This window comes from Diabrotica undecimpunctata, chromosome 6, assembly GCF_040954645.1.
Source record: "Diabrotica undecimpunctata isolate CICGRU chromosome 6, icDiaUnde3, whole genome shotgun sequence".
Lineage (NCBI taxonomy): Eukaryota > Metazoa > Arthropoda > Insecta > Coleoptera > Chrysomelidae > Diabrotica > Diabrotica undecimpunctata.
Genome location: NC_092808.1, coordinates 137,101,359 through 137,125,450, shown reverse-complemented (window position 1 = coordinate 137,125,450; position 24,092 = coordinate 137,101,359). Strand labels below are relative to the sequence as shown.

General features: G+C 33.3%; 1 protein-coding gene across 1 annotated transcript in view; it reads right to left on the bottom strand.

Moving 5' to 3' along the window:
* Osi2 (DUF1676 domain-containing protein Osi2) overlaps positions 1-24,092 on the bottom strand; it is a 51,176-nt gene that overhangs the window by 11,078 nt on the left and 16,006 nt on the right. The window contains exons 4-5 of the mRNA XM_072535520.1: positions 10,073-10,214; positions 1,822-2,016 (exon numbers count right to left, since the gene is read on the bottom strand). Of these exons, the coding sequence (XP_072391621.1) occupies positions 1,822-2,016; positions 10,073-10,214 (337 nt within the window). The remainder of the gene's footprint in view (positions 1-1,821; positions 2,017-10,072; positions 10,215-24,092) is intronic.

The window sequence follows — 24,092 nt, the reverse complement described above, 5'->3', positions numbered from 1 at the left end:
ACTGTTCCTAGACATTTCCGCCAATACAGTTGAAACATACTTTACTTGAAATATTATTTTTTACAATTATTTGACCATGCAAAGTTATCATCTTATTTCCAGTATTAACTTTATCTTTAAATACACATATTACATTTTTTTTGTACAATTAAATTTTTAGCTTTTTTGACGTGTTAATTCCATTGCTCCGGTCTGAGTTCTAACGATTTTTAAAATATTTGTAAGCCACACTATATCAACGTGCAGGCAACTCATTTTTAAATTAATTGTTCTGTTACTTAGCACTTAGTCTTTACACAATCTAATTATCACAAGAACTGTATCAAATTTATCCTAGCACTTTCATAATCTTCACCGGGAACTTTTTCTCTATTAATTTCCTACCAGATAAATCCTTGAGATATTTATCATACGTTTTATTAAGATCAATAAGTGGTATATGAGAATTTGTTTATTTATTCCCATTATTATATTTTTCTTTCAGTTGGCTATCTATACTTAATGACATTAGAAGTGTTACACCTAAAAGTAATAAATTCTTGAAATTAATTTTTTGGCAACAGAATGACATTTAAAATATGCTATGACAACATTTAAAATATGCTATGATAACAATATCAATGTTTTATCTTTTCTACTTTTTGTAAAAATAAAGTTTTACCTTTAACTTTTTTTGTGAAGATACCGATTTGTAAAAACCGGTTTGTATAGAAATTTTTAGTTATTATTCCTTAGTCTAATTGTATTCAGTGTAATAAAATGCCTCGAGTTCGAAGACATCAAAATTACCACCATGTAAGCAATTTTGACAGGGGCAGAATTATTGCGTAAAGAGATATGGGTTTGTCTTATCGCGAAATAGGCCGTCGTGTTAATTGTACGGCAATGACGGTTATGCGTGTCTGTCGTGTGTATACAAACGAAGGTAGAGGAACCTCAAATTGCTGACCAATGGTTTGGAGTAGTAGGTAGATCTGTTAGTATGCGTACACTATATCGTCGCCTTCGTGCCTTTGGTCTGGTTTCATTCCGCCCACGACTAGTGCTTCCTTTGACTGCGAATCACTGTCATCAACGTTTGAATTGGTGCAGAGAACGGCAGCATTGGGTGGCAGAATGGCGTAGTGTAGCATTCAACGATGAATCAAGTTTCTGTTTAGGAATGCATGATGGTCGTAGGATGGTAAGACGCCGCCGTAAAGAGCGACGAGATATCGGGTTTGCTGTTGAGAGACATGTACACAGGACACTTGGAGTAATGATTTGGGGGGCTATTGCCTATGGTAGCCGATCACCACTTGTGTTTATTCGAGGCAATATGACAGCTGCGCGTTATGTTGATGACATCTTACAAACCACTTTACTGCCTTATCTCGACGGCCGTCGAGACGTCCTTTTTCAGCAAGACAACGCGCGTCCCCATATTGCTCGTCAAACTATGGACTTTCTCCAAGAAGCTGGCGTTAATGTTTTGCCGTGGCCACCCCTTGCTCCGGATTTAAATCCTATCGAACATATATGGGATATGATGGGAAGGAGACTGTCCACTTTGCTTTGTTTTTGTCAATGCCTAGATGTATACAGGAGTGTATTCAGCTACGGGGTCGCCAAACACATTATTAATTTTTTTTTTTGATTACTTGTTAATAAAAATTCTTGACAACGTTATCGTTTCATTCTTGATATACATCTACCATGTTGCCAAAAAATTAAGTTCAAGAAATTATTCCTTCTGGGTGTAACACTTCTAATGTCACTGAGTATATTATTATTTATTGACTAAATAACACAAACAAAAATTGATACTGTTTCTTTTCTTACCTCCATTTTGTTTCAGAATTGGCTTGCAGAAATTGAAGAATGCAATAGCTCCTGGAATAATAAGTGCAAGGAAGCCGAGTAGTTTCTTGAATGAAGCTAGTCCCAGAATGAGCGGAAGGAACAGCAATAACTTCAGTTTAAACAATTTCAAAACCAACAGCAGAGGAATGAAGAGCTTCTTCAACTGTTTTCTTTCTAAAATTATAAAACAGAATATAAATACATGTATATATGTTGGTATTAAACTCATTTTGTTACAACCCTGTAATTTTCAAAGTGTTGGTAAAATAAAATCTTTCCTGTTGTTTGTATTAAATTCACTCCACCCTGTATGCCAAGACGGCTAAAATATTCCGTTACAATAATAAAGCATCGATAGTTAAAATTATTAAATAATTTCCAAAACAAACATACCTGCTTGGCTTAAGCCAAGACGAACAACTTTTAGAAAGAATTGATCTTCCTCAATACAATCTGTCCAGTTTAATTCATGAGAGCACCCGCACACTATATAAGACTCGAATGGACTCCAAACTTGACGAAACACTAACAAATACCAAATGCATATATCAGAATATAATATCAAGTATTCATCAAACAGCACAGGAGGTCTTAGGAATCAAACAAAATAAAATTAGTAACAAGCTTTGGTGGAATGAAGACGTCGAAAATGCGGTAACAGAAAAGAAAAGATTATACCATAAGTGGTTGAATACAAAAGATGACGCAGACAAAGACCGATACAATGAAATGAAGAAGAAAACTAGAAAAATAATTATGACCTCCAAAAATGAGATATGGGATAGAAGGTGCAGAGAGATAGAATCTTATATTGGAGGAGGACAATGCAATGAGGCGTGGAAGTTTATAAACTCTGTTAAGAAGCCGACTAACGAGAAAGTGATTCTAAATCCCATAAATCTTGAGGATTGGACACATTATTACAAACATTTATTAAATGAGAACAGAAACGAATTTAAAGAAGATATGAATTCATCAAGAATCGAAATTCTGGGAGAGCATATTACCATAGATATCAACATAGTTCAAAAAGCTATAGCAGGGATGAAGAATGGAAAAGCAAGTGGACCAGAGGGAGTAACTACGGAATTAATAAACAATGGCTCAGAGAAATTACAGAGAATGATCACGGTGATATTTAACGAATATATTAATGGACATCCAACACCAGATGAATGGAAAACAGCATATATGACCCCAATATATAAAAAAGGTGACAGGAGAAATTGTAAAAACTATAGAGGGATATCGGTCACAAGCTCAATGAGTCGACTATACGGTCGAATACTACGGGACCTGATAGAGGAAGATTATCAATCGTCTAAAGACGTAGAACAAGGAGGATTTAGAGCAGGTCGTTGATGTAGAGATAACATCTTCTGTCTTAAACAAATTATAGAAAAGAAAATTGTGACAAATAGAGAGTTACATATGACTTTTGTAGATCTTGAGCAGGCATATGACACAGTCCCGCTAAATAAACTATGGGAAGTCCTGGGCACATCAAACATACATCAAACATTGGTTAGTGCTCTCAAAGATCTATATTATGGTTCAAACTCCCAAATGAAATTCGGAAACCTCTTAGCTGAAAAATTTGCAGTTACTAAGGGTCTCAGACAAGGATGTTGTATCTCTCCGACTCTATTTAAGATTTATATCTCTGCAGCTCTGAAACAATGGAAAAGGAAAGTCAAAGAAATGTGTATACAATTAAACGATCAGGATTACATATATACTTTACAGTTTGCAGATGATCAGGTGGTGATCTCAAATGACAAAGATGACATGGAATACATGCTTAGAAAACTAATTGAAGAATACCAGAAATGGGGATTAAATATCAATTTAGAAAAGACAAAATACCTCTCAATTGGAGCTGAAGCAGAACAACTCGATATCGATGACAATCAAAAAATAAATCCATGCAAACAATATAAATTCCTGGGCGTCATCTTCGACCGTAGTGAAAAAGACGAACGAGAAATTGAATATCGAATTGTACAAGCACGAAGAGCTATAGCATGTTTAAACGGAGTTCTATGGAGTAAAGAAATATCAAAGAAAAGAAAATGGAACATCTATGAGACAATGGTTAAAACTAGCCTACTTTATGGAGCTGAGACATGGAGAATAACCGAAAAATATAAGAAAAAGGTCGAAGCCACGGAAATGGATGCCATCAGAAGATCGATGAGAATATCAAGAGCCGACAGAATACGGAATGAAGTAATAAAACAACAAATGGGTATAGAGGGCACTATAGTTGAGCTCATATGGTATGGGCATGTGAGCCGAATGGGGGACGAAAGATTGCCTAAAAAAACGATGATGTGGCAACCCCCAGAGAAAAGGAAACAAGGAAGACCACCACAGAGCTGGAATCTGGGAATTAGGAAAGCGATTAGCGCTCGAAATCTGGACGAAGACCTAACTCAAGACAGAATACAGTGGCGTTTGGGAGTCGGACAACGTCCTAAGACGTTATAAAAAACCGAATATATATATATATATATATATATATATATATATATATATATATATATATATATATATATATATATATATAACATACCTGCTTTAAAAAGCAGGCTTCCCTATCTTACCACGGCTACCGTCCTAAAAAAACGAGTCTGTTAAAAACTCTCGCGGTGTTTTCAATACGAATTTTTGCGATTTTGTATTTGTGACTCTCAAAGTGTGTGACATCGATTTTCCTCGCTCTCTTTCACTCTCAAGTGAAAAAACAGAAAAAAACAACAGTTAGGGTAATAACATTTTTGATATAAGCATAACCTATTGTACATGTTTCTGTTACCTATAGTACGTAGAGAAACAAAAGTTTTTATCTAGTATTGCTCGTATTCTTTACGTACTACATTCACTCCAAATAATACCGCCAAAGTAACAACCTCACGAAATAAAGGCGGGAAAGTTCATAGAAGATTCAAAAACGCATGGAATCACACAATTCCATCTCCGAACGCCTGCATTTTCTCCATGTGATCTGGAATATAAATATATTGACCGCTTCTATACAGTCGATAAAAATATTAGTTATCACTTACAATAAAGACGTCAAAATTATGAATAAGGTTTTTTGCATAGTGCTTAGTATACCTTACAAATAAGAACGGCTTGCCAATCTTAATGAATCCCAGAGGCAATTTTAAAATGCTCTACTATAATTCTGGGGGTAGTAATTAGCTTCATTATTTTAATAATGCTTTAAAACTGCACCAGGTATAAAAAATGAAAGTGATTGCTTTGGCAGGTTCCTTCCTGATTCTAAATACCATTAAAAGTCGTAAACTAATCAACAAACGTTCTTGTGTTCATCATCATCATCATCAACCTGTATGTGTCCACTGCTAAACATAGGTCTCTCTCAGCTCTTTCCCTCTGTCTTGTGCGACTTGCATCCAGATAATGCTAACACGCTTCAGGTCGTCAGTTCATCTAGTTGGTGGGCGTTCTCTGCTCCGTATTGCTTCCTGGTCTTGGTTTCCACCGTAAAATACGTTTTTTCCATCGGTTGTCTGATAGTCTGGCGACGTGTCCTGCCCAATTCCATTTTTAAGACGCAATTTTTTCAATGGCATCTGTTGTTTTTGTTCTACGATGTATTGCTTTGTTTGGGATTCGGTCTCTCAGATAGACACCCAACATCTGGCGCTCCATAGCCCTCTGAGTCATGCGAATTTTATGAACTGCCTTTTTTGTGAATATTAATGCTTTCGTGCCATATATAAGTACCATCTATAGAATCTATTTTTATTCCCATTCCAAAACAAGCTAACTCCAGGAGATGCGCAGATTTTAGAATAATAAGTCTTATGAGCCAAATGCTTAAAATTCTATTAAAAATACTTCACAATAGGGTATACAAAAGGTGTGAAAAAGAAGTTGGATACGATCAATTTGGATTCAGAGCCGGAATGGGGACCAGAGAGGCCTTGTTTTCATTACAAGTACTGCTGCAGAAGTGTTACGACCAACAAAAGGATGTCTTTCTATGTTTTGTAGACTTTGAAAAGGCATTTGATCGCGTAAATCATAATAAAATGTTAAATTCCTTGCAGAGCATCAACTTGGATAGCAAAGATCTCCGATTAATTAAGAACTTATATTGGAGGCAGAGTGCCAAGATTAGGATCGACGATCATACATCTAGAAATATTAGTATAAATAAAGGAGTAAGGCAAGGATGCATACTATCCCCTATGCTGTTCAATCTTTACTCGGAACTACTATTCAAGCAAGCCTTGGAAAACCTTTCCACAGGAATAAAAATTAATGGAGAACCAATATCTAGCATAAGATATGCAGATGACACTGTCCTACTGGCTGATACAGACACAAACTTACAGAGGGTTATAGACCACCTTAAGGATGCTTGTCGAGAGTTTGGAATGAAGATCAACGAAAAAAAAACAAAAGTAATGGTGATCCAAAGAAAACAGAATATCCCCTTACCTATAAAAATAAATGGGAATATTTTAGAACAGGTAAACCAATACAAATACCTTGGCTGTTGGATTAATTGCAAGCTGGACCCAGAACAAGAAATTAAAGCGAGAATTGCTCAAGCTAGGGATAGTTTCTTTAAGATGCGCGTTCTATTCTGCGATACACATATAAATATTAAATTGAGATTAAAACTTGTAAAATGTTTTATCTGGTCTGTTCTTCTCTACGGAGTCGAAACATGGACTTTAAAAATAAAGAGCCTGAATAGAATCGAGGCATTTGAAATGTGGGTGTACCGTAGAATTTTAAAAATTCCTTGGACAGCACGAAAAACAAATGAAGAAGTACTAGCTAGACTCAATTTAGAAAAAGAACTATTGAGAACAGTCAAAAGAAGAAAAACCAGTTATTTAGGGCATTTGTTGCGCAACGAGAAATACTACATCCCTCAGTTGATAATAAAAGGCAAAATAGAAGGAAAGCGAGGAATTGGAAGAAAAAAATTGTCCTGGTCACGTAATATCAGAAACTGGACAGGACTTGGATTTGAGGAACTCTTAAGAACAGCTGAAGATAGACAAACGTTTGCCACCATAACCGCTAACCTCCATTGATGGAGACGGCACTTGAAGAAGAAGATAAGTACCAATAACACATTGGTCAAATATTTTCCTTTTGAGGCATAATAGCTTTGGAGAGACGGAGTCTCCTTGCCGTACTCCTCGCTGTATACCGAATTTATTTGTTTCTTGTTCAGATAGTCTTACGCTAGCTGTGGCATTCTGGTAGTAGATATATTTGGTTATGTTAGTGTAGCCATAGTCTATTCGGCATTTGGTTAATGCTTTTAATATTTTCTGATGGTTTATGGTATCGAATGCTTTCTCGTGGTCGACAAATATCAGTGCCAATGGTTTGTTGTATTCTGCAGACTTCTTTATCAGGTTATTTACCACTAGTAAGTGGTCGTTAGTGCTGTATCTCGATCTAAATCCAGCTTGTTCTCTAGGCTGATAGAAGTCAAATTTAGCGGCCAGTCTTGTTTTGATAATTTTTGTGCAAAGTTTATATATGTGTGAAAGCAAAATGATTAGACGGTAGATTTTTAAATCTATTATGTCTTCTTACTTGTGTAATAAAATAATGACTGCAATGTTCCATTGAGAAGGAGTTTTTCCTTGGTAGATACATTCGGTGAAAAGCTTGACCAAAGCCTGGATAATCTTATTTCCACCTAGTTTGATCGCTTCGATCACTACTCCGTCATCGCCAGGGGATTTGTTATTTTTCATTTCTAAAAGTGCCGTTTTGATTTCGTATGGAGTTATTTCTGGCAATAATTCTGATCTCTGGTTTGTGATTTTGAGCAGGAGCTAATCTTGCCGTTCGTCGGTACTCTTATACTTTTTCTGCTTCTTCTCGTAGTACTACAACTCGAGGTGGGTTTTGGCTGACTGCACAACTTGCTTCCATCTTAAACGGTCCATAATAGTTGGGTCAGTGGGTAGCCCCATTGTTCTTAGATCTGACCATATATTGTCCCTCCATCCCATTCGTGGACGTCCTAAGGGCCTTCTTCCTGTGGGGGCTTCCTCCCTCTCCTCTCACACATTTCGCGATAAAAGGATTCGATAACCTCAAGGATTTTGGTTCGACCAGTATTAATATTTCCATCTTTGTCTTTTATTTTGTACATATTTTTATTGCCTGTGTTGTACGGATCAATTTCGGATTGACCGGTGAATAAATTTATTTAATGTCTTCATTGTTGTGTAGTTGGAGTCGTATTTTTCTGTTAGTTATCTTCTTTTACCTATTAGCTCTGTGGTATTTTGGCTTAGTTTTTCTTTTTGGGTCAGAACGGTAGGGTAACACTCCCTTTCCGTGTCTTTTAGAGCCTTCATTATGCCATCATTTGATTGATCTACATATTCTATTTCGTCTTGCAGGTCTTGTATATGTCTGGTTAATGTATCTTCATACAGGTCGTTGTTTTCTGGGAGGATCCATTTATTTTTTCTTGTTTTTAGGATTATGTTTGTTCTTTCCCAATTTGATATTTCATAGTATCTTAGCTCGGATTAATCTGTAGTCGCTTCCTATTAAGAATTTGTTGAGTACTTCCATGTCTTTAGTTATATCTTTTCTGTTTGTTATGATATTTATAATCTATTTCATTTTTGACACTGCTATCTGGGCTGAACCATGTTAATTTACGCTGAGGCTTTTTATCGAAAAAAGAGTTCATCATGAATAAATATTCCTGGTGTAAAAGGGTTCAGCAATCTTTGACCTTGTACATTTCTTTCGCCATAGCCATACTTACCCAGTGCTACTTCTGCAACATCTTATTTAAGCCCCATTTTCGCATCAAAATCTTCTTCTTCTTCTTCGCGCCACCAGGATTACTCCTGTTTGTCTGCCTGTTATTCTGTTTCAGTCGTTGTTGACTGTACATTATCTTTCCACCTTTTTGGCGGCCTTCCAACGGGTTTTCTGCTATACGGCTTATTGTTTTTACAGATGTTTGCTAATCTATCTGGTCCCATTCGGTTTAGATGTTCGTTCCAATTTTTTTTTCTTGTTTTTATCCACCTGTTAATATTTTAAATTTTGCATATAAAAATCGCCCATAATTATTGTATAATATGCTGGTGTGGCATGTAACGCTGTTTTTGGGTCCTCAGAAAATTTTTCAATTTCTTTATCCGAGTAGGTAGTCGTTGGAGCATATGTCTGGATTACCTTAGGGTTATATCTTGCATTTCCTTTGAAGATGAGATATACAATCTTGGGGCTTATGCTAATAATTTCAACTATAATTTGTGTCTGCTTTCTATGTATAATGCATCCTATTCCACCATTTGAAGTATTTTTTTCACTTTTAAAATGAAATACGTGTTCTGATTTAAGAGTAATTTGGGCTTCACGTCTTTGTCTTTTTTCACTGAAGCCGATGATGTCTCACTTTATGTTTTTCAGCTATTCCTACAGCTTCATTAGCTTTTGGTCTAATATAAGAGTTCTAACATTCTATGAAGTAATATGCATTTGTCGCTCTTTGTAGTAGCCTGATTTTTTCCACGGATTCTTGGTACCCTTTGCTTCAAACTTGTTCTAACGGCTACCTTGGTTGGGGGTGTTGGAGACGCCGGAGACTGAGGGCCGTTCAGTAGTTTTGTCTTGCATGGAAAATACCTTTTGGGGTTTTAAATTATTAAAGCCATCAGAGCGACATATGCAGATGCATTGAAATTAAATCTAATACCGTCTTTCTATTTTAGTTCTTTACTCGGTTTTGAGGACGAGAAACAAAATTTACTAAAAATTTTTGCCGTGATGAACGGCATGTGGAATGAAAATTATTGATTCTTTGTCTACTAATTATTTATCAATATGTCTGCTTTGCAAGATGTAGAAAGCACAGTGTTAAAAATTTGAATTTAGTTTCTCCAAGTAGGAAATCTTAGGGTTCCAATTGTTGTTGTTTAACATATTCTTCACAGACCATACTTTATTAATGTTTGTTATTATTTTTTCTAACATAATAAAATACTATTGGTTATTAATATTGTATTGTTTCATCTAGTAGAAGTAATATTTTTATTTCTAAAATACCCAACATTTTTAATATAAGTCTGAAAAATATATCCAAAATGAAAGTTAAAATAGAAAAAAACAATAAGACTCTTTACAAAAAAACGTTAACATATTTTAGTTAGGTTAGGTTAGGTATAACTTTTAACATAAAAATACTTACTAAATAAAGTATCTTTTTTATCTTCTATAATATCGATTTCTCCTGCAATTTCATCAATAAATCTTGGTGAGTATCTTCCCCTCTCCGTAACTTCTTCGTCAAAGTCAAGCTCAAATACGGTTGACTTTAAGAACTTTTCTAGCTAAAACGTAATATAAGCAACTTGTTAGTCAAGGAAATGAATATTTTATTTTTGTACATTATAACTAATTTTAGTTGAAAATACTTTTATTATGACATTTCTATTTCCACTCCCAACATCGTGTATTTTGAAAACGATTTTCGAAGTATAACTCCAATCATCAAAATAAACGTTTTTTCAAATAAAATGTTTGCCTTTTAAAAAAATAACTTTGGAACAATAATAAACGAGGAGGAATAAAAAGGTAGAATCCAATTGGGAAAGTCCGATTTTTAGAAAACGTTTTACTATTTTGATTTAATGTACCAATATATCTGGAACTATAACAAATAAAAATAGTTAATAATTAAAAACTATTTGTTAAAATCACAAGAATTGTGATTCTTTAAATTCTTAATTGATTATGGCTTTCCACACACAAAATATTGAGGATTGCTTTCTTATGGCCTATGGTGGCATTCTTTTATCTACTTAATAGCTTTTACCTATGCACAGCTACATAAGCACATTCGCTACATTAATAGTTAGACAATATTCTATACACATAAGCAGAGTATGTATTATCTGGTTGGATCATTCTTGTAGCAATTCCCTCCACTTTTTTGTAAAGAATACAGCTGTTTTTGTTTCCTCTTTTATAATATTATACTAATAACTAAAAACTGCTATATATATATATATATATATATATATATATATATATATATATATATATATATATATATATATATAATTTATATATATATATATATATATATATATATATATGTGTGTGTGTGTGTGTGTGTGTATATAAATCCTACCATCATTACTGCATCATTTTATTATAGGTATGTTTGTGCGTCCACTCGAAAAATTGAAAAATATATAAAATTTTAGACTGTTGTTGACAATCTTGCAACCATGGCTACTTCGGTGTCAACTCAGTTTTCTGTATACTTTAAGAATAAAGGAGATAATTTTTACTTTCACTACGATAGCAATTTTGCATCCAGATATTTTGCAATCATTGGAACGTCCCAATATACCATATTACAGCAAGCCGACATTTCTGTGTCCGCAACGGGTATTTTAGTTCATAGGAAAGCTGTTTCTGCATCCGCAACGTTACCATTATCAAATACCTGGGTTCAGTTTATTATTCATTTTGATATGATCCTAAATACTCTTTGTACTCTGTCCTAAATATTATAATGTCTGCGTAGAAAATGCCATCTTATATTCTCAAGGTTGTCTGCTAGGTTCTGTTGCATCATTTTCTAAATGAAGCAAGGTACAGTACTTCACAATGACAAAACGAAAAGAAATTGTAAATCAGGAAAAACTGATATAGTTTTATTCATGAAAATTATTGACTCACAGGAATATCACTAATTTAAAATGAGAATTAAAGATATTAAAAACAGAATTAAAGAAAAAAAAATTTAGAAAAAAATATTCTACTAAATCAAACCTAATAAAATGTCATAAAGTGATAGATTTGAATATTAGGTTAATCAAAATATGCAGCAAATACTAAGGCACTATTCGCGAGGAACCGCAAAGTGGGCGACGCCTGGTGGTAGATTTCAAAACCATCCACTTCGGGAAAACCTTGAAATTGTCATTAATTTGTATACATATTAGCGACCGGTTTATACAGTATTTAACAATGACTTCGTTTTCAAAAAGCTATTGCAGTGTTCCTCAATGTTCATTATATTATAATTCACAAAAAAAATACATATTTAAGTTTCCGCTGGACGAGAATATGAGAAAAGTTTGGCAATGCATTTTGCGAATTGGCAAACCTATAACCAAGTACATGACTGTGTGCAGTTTACATTTTACTGAGAACGATTGCTTTCCAAGTAAGTGTTGATTAAAATATTATTTATATTTTAATATATTTATATTTAATTTACTTTATAGTAACACCTGAAACTAAATTGAGAAGACTGAAAAATGCTGTTCCATCAGCTAAATTGCCCCAAAAGTCTTATGAAGTTATTAGTAGAAAACGTAAGGCGTAATTTACAAAATATAACGTGGCCAGCTCCAAAAACTGCCTCACCCTCAACTAAAGATCTCTGCCGACCTTGCAACCACAAAAAAATGACATAATGTAAATTTTACTTTCCGTGTTTCAGACATACTGTAAAAAAAACAAACATTTAATTTTATTTTTATTCAGCTTTGGGAGTTAATTACTGTATGTATAAACTCGAATCATAAACAAATAAACTTTGAAGAACGTACTCCAACTTTTACTTTGGCAAAACACACGTGTAAATGATTTATATTAAACGTTTTGTAGCTTCGAGATCAAATGACAAAATGATTTGTTTTCCCGAAGTGATCGTCCATCTTTGAAATCTTGAGCGCCCCCTGTCGAAATTGGCTATCGCGAATACAGAATGTTCATAATTTTCTAAGCACATTTCAGTATTGCATGATATACGGATATTTTAAAAATAGTGTAAAAACTAATAACTTTATTATAGAAATTCCAAAATCCTCATATTTCCCAAAAAAGATATAATGTAAATTATGTTGCATCGGAAAACCTTTTTAATAAAAGTTATTAACAATTATCAGTGTTGCATCTTTTGAAATAACAGTAGAGTATCAAAAATAAAGAGTGAGAGAATAGAAACGTTCGTGTTTACCGAGAAAAGTTTCGGACAAAAACTCTACAGGGGGTCATGTAAGATGCCCCCATTTTCAGTTTTTTAATAATCAATAAGTTAAGTCTATTGCATTTACCTTGATAAAAAACCATGAGGATTATATTTTAATACGGATGTCCTTCGAAAGTTTTTTTAAGTGGCCATACAATGTTTTTTAACAACTTTTTATGTAAGTAGTAAAAAACCAACGTGTTATTTCTATATATTTAAATTTTAACTTGTGTTTTTTAATATTGGTATTTTTACTCTCTCTTTTAGTTAACTGATGATGGAATGTTTTATTTCCGAAAAGATCTTCTTAAAATAAAAATGTAAGCTTGTAATAAGCAATTTTTTTATACCTTAATACACAGGAACACCACGTGCTTTGTTTTCGGACAAAAGTTATGAGCTACATTTATAACTAAATTGTTTATAAATAACATTTTTTTTATTACTAATTAGTTTTGAAGTAATTGTGCTGTTTCAAAAAAATATTTTTCAACTATTTGTAACATTAAAAAATATCTTAAATGTCAGGCATAATTAATCTTATAACTTTTATTATATAAATTTTTTAAATTTGAAATTTTTTAGATTTGAAAAAATCGTATAATACGAAAAAACATTTAATTCCCTTTTTTGGGTGATAGAAAATGTTGGTTATAACGGCATCGACAATTTTTAAACGACAAATCCCATTTTTTGTAACAAAATTCGAAAAAGCTTATTATTTATATACCCAGACTAATGTTAAATATAAATCACACAGGATAATTATTGAGAAAAATGCAGGTAAAAGTTTTTTCGTTTTAATGATTATGAGTAGCTGAATATTTCAAAAAACATTATAAATAACAAACAGTTGTAACTGTGGGGATTATTTTTTTAAACAATTTTTGATAAGACCAAAAATTTAAAAAACTTTTCAGTATATTACGATTATTTTAAAATTGATTCAGATGAGACTAAATATTATTAATAAAAGATTAAGCTCTGAAACTCAGATCTGAAACTCAGAATATGGTTAACAATTTTTGTTCAAAACTTTTTTCAATAAAAGTGAAAATTTTCTCTTTTCTCACCCCTTCTTAGATTAGCAAGAGTATTATCTCCAAACAGATACAAAGTTGGCTGTAGGAATGAAGTGAAACATTTAAAATAACACAAATCAATAATTATTTTCGTTTTAATAAAGAAATTGAGTAGAAACTTAAAACTATAGTAAACTAATACAAAATACATTCTATTGAATAAAATACACTGAAATCAAATAATAACTTCGAATGTGCTATAAGCACAGAAATCAGAATAAACCATAAACTAGCGGCATGCACTAATGTATCTCGTGATGGTCAGTCCAGTGTAAAATTGCATCACAAATTACCTCAATCGGTAAATGTTTCCTATAAAAACTTTAATTTGGAGCCATGTTTTATTGCCAAAAATATTTGTATTGATGGATTTAAGTTCCTCACACTCTCCTTTTTTCGGTGTTGTCTTGTTTCTTATGTGATCTGTAAAGTTTTTTTTTTGCAATTGCTGTTTGGTCTAAAGTCCATGGCACAAGAGTATGACTTTTTTTTGTTGATAGTAGGGACATTTTCAGGTTTGACTTAAACTAACTCAGTACCATCTAATTCTGCATCACTTGTTTCGTCATCGTCTATTACCTCATTCTCCATGTTTAGGTTGATTTCATCTAAAGTATTGCCTTTATATCCCCCTGCTTCTCCTTTTTCCATCAGCATTAAGAGCTTGCAAATTTTTGCCGTTTGATTTACGTCATCAGGCAATCTATACACCTGTTTATGTACGTCATTAATGTGACCCATAAAAGTTGTTAGTTGTTCAATATCATTCGGCCACATGTTGAAGATTTGGGTGGCTAAATGTTTGCACAATCTCGTCGATTAATGGCACCAGGATTTTTTACTTCACTCATTTTGAAATGTTTTTCCTTAACTTTATAACCGGTCATCGGATTATTTGTACCCATTTTCGGGAACAAATATATATTTGAATCACCAACAAAGTTTTTTCTTCAATTTGTCAAAACACCTGTGTGTTCTTGTAGATCAGTGCTGAAGAGCACCGGAACACCCCTTCCTCATTTGTCACGAATCACCACTATTTTGAATTTAGTTAGCAATGTTTTTTCAATAGCTGTTATGGCTTCTGAAAACTCTTCATATGTTTGATGAGTACTTTTTCAGAATAAACTCTTTCACGGTTCAATAAAATCAAACAACTTGTAGCTTAGTTTACTATTTTTATTATTCTTTAAATGTTGAATAGATTCATCTGCTTTCTTTAATAAATAATTTTTAAAAATTTTTAGATCAGTTGCTATAGGTAAAATCGTTAACTTGTTCCATTTCTTCATATTTAAATCAACGCAACAGCAAATAGCAACGGTTGATATCTCAAACTTCCAAGCCTCCATCCTCCAGTAACTGCTTAAACGTTTTGAAATTTGACGCTGCTTCGGCTGTTGACAACGTGGAAATAATCATATTTCCATTTTCGTTTCATAGTAAGCAATATGGCGATATCACAGCATTGTTTTAAAGAAGTTTGAATATTCATTGTATATGTAGGAGAAGCAAAAACTTATCTGACGGCATCATACCTTGCTACTTTTTTAGTAGCGTCAACTAATAAATTAAAATATACTGGCTGAAGTGCATCATGTAAATTTTTGATTATTGGTTGTAAAGTCTGTATTTCTATCAACAATTGAGTAAGCTCTCCCATTTTTCGAGAGCAGACATTGATAAGGTGTTTTTCTCTGTGAGTTTTTAAATAGCGAGCTCGGAATTGACAAATAAATAAATCTTTCTTTGTCACTAAAGAAACTTTCCTTAACTGAGGATCTACTAGTAAATATTTAACAACTACGCACAAAAATACATCGGAATACACTAGCGTAGTGCGTAGTAGTTTTATGGTCTTTTGTAGATTTTCATTTTTGTGTTTCGACTTATCTTCTCTAAACATTTTTTTTATTTCTATAAAACGCTGTATTTCCCGCTTGAATTCTTCTTTTCATATTGACAAGTATATGAATATTTTAACCTCTTCGAAACTGTGTGCATCTATGATCAGTTTTCTCATTTGTGTCTTCTTTTTCTTGTTTACGTTCATGTATTTTGTTTTATTTTCATTGATTTCCAGTCTTCTTAGTTTGGCTTCATTTTCTATTTCTTGGAAGGATTTTGTGGGAAGATGCAGGTGTGTTTGTCCTTACACCTTGTCCTGATGCCTCTGTTTCGCGCACCAGTCATACGTTTACAAATACGTTTACTTTTCTATACTTTTTTGAAGGACCACCCAGAAAATTGGGACAAATGAAAGTTTCTCAAAGAACGTTTTAACAAGTCTATTTAAACAATTACCACAACGTATTTTGGACGCCGCTAACTTGCTTACGACAGCTGATTTCCGAAATATAGTCATCTTGAATTGATGTATAAAAAAAACTAGATAACTTGTCGGTGATGCAATATTGACACGAACTGAGTAAAAGTAATAATATTCCGACTGTGTTAAACCTTCTGAAGTGCGGCTAGCGCGAACAAGAGATTTGTCGCTAATTTAGTAATACTAAAAATTTTGTTTTGATTTTATGGTTTATTATACTTTCACTGGTTCATGTTTATTTATTTGATACAAGGTTGACGCGTCCAAGTATAAGAAACATATTAAGAGTCTCATTTGAAGTAAAAAAAATTGAAAAATTTTAAGTTCACGTATTTCTCAAATTTTCGTTTGATCATGTTATTGAACATAAGCTTTATCTTGCAAATAATCAATACATACTTACATGTTATTTCTCGTACTATTTTATACACATCAGTATTACGTACAGACCTTGTTAAACTTAAGATTTTATGACATCCGTTGTAAATAACTCCAGGCTCTTTTTATGTGAGTTTAAAAGTTATTTTGTCTGCTTTATACCCCAAATCTCTTCTCAGAGTACAGACGTTTTTTAGTATAATACCAAACCCTTTTTTGGCCATATGTTTGCTACTTAATATTCTGGGAAGGTTCGGGTAAACACAAATTCTTTCCCTACTTCAAAATAATTGCTTTCGGAAAGAAAGGAACGACTATGGAATTTTAGGCAAACGGAGACGTAATGTTGGCATATTTGAGGTAATTGAATTATCGTTATCGTCGTTGTTGCCAAATTACTATAGTGAGAAAAGCGGATATAACTCTTGGAAAGCAGACTTGACTAAGCAGAAATTATATTTTTACGCCAATATTTGTGTATTATAAAAATGAAAAAAAAAACAATCAGTAGTAATTAATATTAGTAATTAAGTTAAAACGGAAATTAATATTAAACATGGCAAAAACATTGAAGTAGGAGGAAAATTATGTGTACTAATATCTTGTTATAAATCAAACGAAAAACATTTACTATTTGCAAATAAAAACCGTTAATACCCAGTTGATAAAAATAGTAAAACTATTAGTGGAGACGGCACTAGAAGAAGAAGAAGTTTACAAAATACCGACGACTCTTCCTAAATTTTACAAAAATAAGAAATTTATTGTCAGTGTTAGATATTTTTTTTAACTTCAGAATTTGACTTTTTGTGTTTGCTTTTTATTAAACTTTTGTATACATATTCATGCTATTTATGTTTAAATTTTTTAATGTTTTTGAAAATACCACATTATATTAAATACCGTCTATTACTTTATTTATGAGTGCGGAAATTTATTCCGCACGTTAATCATTATATCACACCTGCTCAGGTTAACTCCGAAAGGATAAAGGCAATAAAAGTTTTAACTAGATTTAATTTAATCGCCTTATATTGACACTTATGAATATGAAATATTTATTATTTGTTATCATTTACGTCAAATGAAGTTGATAATTATCGACATAGCGCTCACTGGTTACGATTATGGCGTAGCCAAGGTCGGTATTAAAGAAATATGGAACAATGATGCCGCCAGCCTCAAACCTACACCATGCAGTGACTTTTGGGCATGCACTGGACGGTCTTAGATCTTATCTGAATTGATATCGTCGTAAATTCGACAGTTCTATTTGTTGGTATCCATGAATTCAAAAATGAACCTTATCCCTAAAGAAGAAGATTCTTCGATAAAAATTAGGGTCAGTTTTCAACTGCTCCAGAGCTTATTCAGCAAATACACGTTGTTGTCTATGGTCATTATCCTTCAGCTCCTGGATCAGTTAAATTTTTACGGGTACAGGCCCAAGACATGGCGCAAAATTCGTGACTTGTGAATCGTCGAGTTTTTTTGGACATAAAATTGACTGCCTAGGATTGTCTTACACACCAGGACCACGACCATTGTTTACCGATCCAGTAAACCCAAATTTATCCACCACACTGTGAAAAGTTTTTTCGATAGAATGATTATGGCAACCATAAAATGGAAGAAACGCGCAAATTATTGCTCCAATAGAACACCAATTTTGAGACTACAGTTTTATCATGTGCATGTATTGTTTTTATTGTTGATAACATATAGTATGTATAGTATGTTACACTAAAAAAGATCAAGACATGTATTTAAGTACGTACTTTACTGATCAAACTGAATCTATTTTTGCATTTGAATATTAGGGTTATCATGGAGAGCAACAGTGTGAAAGGTATACTTGATAAGGAGTTTATTAACCAGAAATAATATTGATCATAAAAAGACAAAAACTTAAGTGCCGATTGTGAGACACGTGATGAGAGGGAGACGCATTATTACACGCACAATCTATTATGTAAGCCAAAATTTGCAGAAGTATTTAGAATAACGGTTCACCAAAACCTTATAAACATGATAGTTTCCAACCCTCGAGAGAAGACCAAACCGTTACCACACTTAAAAGAGAAAAACTGCTCATATTTTATTCTCTCTAACTATTGTTTCTTGTGCTTAATGATTATATTAACCTCTTTTTGCCGTACTTGGAAGCCCTAATTAAACTTAACTTAACATTTTAAAATTGGAAAACTCCCCTTTACGGTAATTAAGTGATTAGTTGTTAAAATGATTAGCGAAGTTAAATTTTCTTTTATAATAGATGGAATATTAAAAGTACTTTCTTAAAGTTTATATCAAGATAATTGCTTATTTGACTTCCTTCGTAAGATTTAATATATTAAGTCTGAATTTTTTAAGTAAATGGTAGGCCAGAACGCTAAAAAATTAGATTGGAACAGGTCCGCACTCGCTCTTTTTCATGTTCATACTTATAAATGTAACATGACTATCGTCATCACGTTCTTTGATATATATATATATATATATATATATATATATATAATGTTTCTGCTTCTTTGTTATTCTTTTTTTAATTAGGTATCTTGTGGAGTCATCCTGTATGTTTGCGACTTATGTGTATTCTGATATTTTGTTTTTTGTTTTTTCATGTATATGTGCTTTTATTCGGACTTTGTGCAATACGAATGTATAATCACTTCCTATTTCTGCTTACGATAGTGCTCTTGCATCCAAGATTTTGTTTGTCAAATGTTTGTCCTCTGGTATCCTCAAAAAAGTATTTGTATTGTTCTTTGTAAGAGAATAATGTATTATCACGTGTTTTTCGTTTATACTACAGAGGACTATCAGAAGGTCTCCGTTTCCTCTTGTTTTATTCCTGGATGATAAAAATATCTAGTGCTACAATCTATATCTGTGATAACTATAATCTGTGAAATTTTTAGACAAAAAAGAATACGCACAAATTTGAAAATTATGCCTTGTTTCTACATCGTATCACATGCAACTATCAAGTATATTCTTCTTCTTGATGTGCCTATGTTTTAAATTAATATCCTTATACTAATTAACTTAGAAGTGGTACAATGATAAATCTCCAAATTTATTCTATCTTTAATTAATATTTAATTACCAAAAACTAACTTTTGATGTATAGACTGAATTTATTAACCGACAATCGTTTCCCAATCCGTTACGAATGTTGGCGGTCATCATGGCAATCTTTATCTTATCTGCAGCAGCAAGGAAAAGCGGCACAGATGTTGTATTGAACCAGATTCTGAGGTACTTTAACCAAGAAGTTCTTCTTCTTCCTGGACCTCGTTTTCCAAATATTTTTCCTTGCAGGATGGCTTGAAGGAGAGCATATCTGGATTTATTTCGCATACTATGTCCGAAGAACTGTAACTTTCAAGATTTAAAGGTGGTCAGTACCTCTCGGTTTTTATTCATTCTTCTGAGGACCTCCTCATTTGTGACTCGGTCAGTCCACAAGATCTTAAGCATTCTCCGATATAGCCACATCTCAAATGCTTCCAGTTTTCTGCACATATCTTCGTGCAAGGCCCACGATTCAACACCATAAATAAGGACAGAGAAGACGTAGCATCGCAGAATTCTTACTTTTGTATCAAGAGAGAGGTTGTGACTCTTAAAAAAGGCCCCCATCCGATTGAAAGTGGATCTAGCTTTTCCGATGCGTGCGCTAATATCCTGGTTGTTGGTCCATTCTTCGTTTATTATGGTGTAGAGGTAGTGGTAGTGCGTCACTCTTTCTACAGGGATTGGTTGACGTAGAGTTGACCTTCTGTTATTCTTTTCTTGCTAATTATCATAAGCTTTGTCTTCTTAACGTTTATATTGAGTCCATATTGTTGACTGTAATACGTGATTTTGTTCAAAAGAACTTGTATATCTTCTAATTTGTCCACAAACACTATAGTATCATCTGCATATTTGATGTAGCCGGTAACCATTTAGTAGAATACCTTTTTCAGTTTCGTGCAAAGCTTCGATAAATAATATTCTTTTATAGTACAGATTGAAGATTAGAGGAGACAAAATACAGCCTTGCCTCACTCCACGCATGATTTTCACATAGTCAGTGTATTCACCTTCAACTCTGAGATTTGCTGTCTGATTCCAGTAGAGACTTCTAATTATTTTCAGATCTTCTTTCTTAATTTCTGTTTCTTTTAGTATTTGTATCATCATCTTGGCGTGCTGTACTCGATCAAACGCTTTCTTGTAATCAACCAGACATTGAGTACACGTCGCAGTTGACGTCTCTGCATCTCTGGAATAAGACTTGTACTGAGAACAAAGCCTCTCTAGTACCAACAGCATTTGTGAACCCGAACTGGTTGGGAGAAATTTGACTTTCACACAGCTTGTAGATTCTCTTATGAATTATCTTTAGCAACAATTTTAGGAGATGACTCATAAGGCGTACGGTAATCTTCGTATTTTTTTGGCTCCTGGTTTTTTTGGCCATTCTGTTGGTATTTCTCCAGAGTTGTATATGTTGTTGAATATCTTTGCTATTATCGCTATTGATTTGTTGTCTATTACTTTGAGTAGTTCTGCTTGTATATTATCAGGGCCTGCCGCTTTGCCATCCTTTAACTGTGTTATTGCAGAGTAAACTTCCTGCTGTAATATTCTTGGTCCATCATTTTCCTCTTCTTCTAGCTCAAAGGTGTTATCTCTTTCGTCTTCAAATAGTTTTTCTAGATATTCTTTCCACGTTCTTATTTTACTCTGTTTGTCCAAGATAATGTTTCCGTCAGAATGAGTTATACTTCCTTTCTGCCTTCGTCTTAGTCCGCCTGTGAGTTCTTTAACTTTCCTATGTACATCGTGACTATCGTACTTTGACTGCAGAGTCCCAATTTCTTTGCATCTTTTCCTTGCTTCTTTTTCTTTCGCTTCTCTGATTTTCGTTCTTATTAATATATTTATGGATTTATTTTTGTCTGGGTCATTTTTGGCTTCTCTTCTCTCGTCCATTAGTTTCAGGATGTCATCTGTCATCCATCTGTCAGTTGTAATGACAACCAGTTTCTGAAGTGGAATGTTTTCAGAGATAAAATAATCTTGAATGGAAGAAAATATGTCTTCACCTCGAGTCCGCCCTTTTAAAGGAATAATTTTAACTAGCTAAGTTCTTCCTTAGCAGTAAAATCATCGAATATAATTTTGACAAATATGCCTAGTTGGGACGTGTCACTAATATCTATGGACTCGTCAAATTGTAAGGAGAAGAAAATATCGGTAAGATAGTTTCGAAACAAATTCAGATTTATGCTTTAATCTGGAGCCTTCTAAAAATTGCAAGGCATAGCCAGACGTTGATAAAGATGTTAATAGAGAGATGGGGAATCTAAAATTTGCATTCCACGACATGTCTCCTCAACTAAGCAGAAATCCTTAACGAATTTGTTTCTTGTACTTATACAGAGTAGATCCGAATAAAATGAAAAAGACAGAAAAGATTTGATTTCACGTTCAAAGCGTCTATGTATCTGTTGATACGTATTTTGACTTAATAAGTCTCATCAGAACAGTTATTCATAGCCGTTCTTAACGTGAAAAATAATCTTCTCTGTCTTATTAGGAAGCAACAATAAAATGGCTTCGTTATGGACGCAATAGCGACATCTGATAAAAAAATCGGTAAGATAGTTTCGAAACAAATTCAGATTTCTGCTTTAATCTGGAACCTTCTAAAAATTGCAAGGCATAGCCAGACGTTGATAAAGATGTTAATAGAACGGCTATGAATAACTGTTCTGATGAGACTTATTAAGTCGAAATACGTATCAACAGATACATAGACGCTTTGAACGTGAAATCAAATCTTTTCTGTCCTTTTCATTTTATTCGGATCTACTCTGTATGAGTACAAGAAACAAATTCGTTAAGGATTTCTGCTTAGTTGAGGAAACATGTCGTGGAATGCAAATTTTAGATTCCCCATGTCTCTATTAACATCCTTACGCGATTTTTATCAGAAGACAATATAATTTATTACTTTCATTGACCGGTCTCCATTGAAATTTCAATGCTGGAGAATAATCTTTAAAACCTATAACAAGAAATTTCGATTTTGAGTTCTTGCAAATAATATTCCTAAAAAACCCTGAATTTTAACTTCCACATTACAAATGATCAAAAACGTTAAAGACTCCTTCTTTTCAATTTCACAAGTAAGTTTTTTTAAAACAAAACTACCTTAGCTACAAATTCTTCCTAATACCGTCTTTGTAGAAGAATTTCTCGTGACGTGAGATCTTTTTTAATGTGTAAGTTTTAATCAGCGTTTGTTAGGCATATTTCAAATACTCCATATTTGTGACCAAAACTCAAAATCAAAATTTTATGTTCTCAATTTTAAAGATTGGATTTTAGCAATAGAAATTATTTTTTTTATGTGTCTGTAGATACATAATTTCCAAACCAAAATTACACTGACATCCTTCATACATATACAATTTATACAGTTCTTGAAAATATTTAAACAATTACTTCTGCACCTTGAAATTCTTCATCTGAGGGCAAAGTAAATTTTGATGGATCTATAAAATTAGCATCGATGGGTAGTAGCCCTTGTATTTTCCTCCTACGCAACTCCAAAAAGGCTTCTCTTTGTGTCCAATCTCTTAAACTAAAGTCTGACATATAGGCAAAGAAAATAGATCCCAGAACTATACAAAGGGTGACTGAGCAAACATAATTGAATGCATGGCATTTCGGTCATCTTTTTCCGACGTGTACTCATACCCGTAACTTATCTAGCTTTGCTCTGAATCTTTTGCTTTAGATTTTGCACTGTCTACTGCTTCTGCTGTAACATTATTCTTTTTTGAAGTGGATACAAATCTCCGAGCTACTATTGGTAGAACTCTTCTTATCATTTGAATTCTAGAAGACCTTAACCCTGGCATTTGTTTGAAAGGGTAAACTTTTAACTAAGTTCTACAACAGTCTTATGAGTTTCTTCTTCTTCTTATTCTTCTTCTTCTTTTTATATAGACATGACTCTGTCTGTTTTTCAATGTGCCTCCAGTAAGTTGTCATTCCATCGTTTGCGTGGTCTTCCTACTGATCGTTTTTCTATTGGGGAACCGTTTCTTGCCGCCTTTACTACTCTATTTGTTGTCATTAGGCTTATATGATCGTTCCATTCTACTCTTATCCAGTTCTTGATGTTCTCCATCTTGCATCGACGTCGTATATCTGTACTTGTAGTTCTGTTCCATAGTATCTTACCATCAATTTTTCTAAGTGTTTTCATCTCTGCTGTTTCTAACATCCTTTTTGTTCTCTCTGTGTCAGGTCTTGTTTCTGCCGCGTATGTCAATATTGGTCTGATGACTGTTTTGTAAATTCTGCCTTTCGTTTCTGTCCCGATATTTTTATTTCTCCATTTTATTTCATTTAGGCAGCCTGC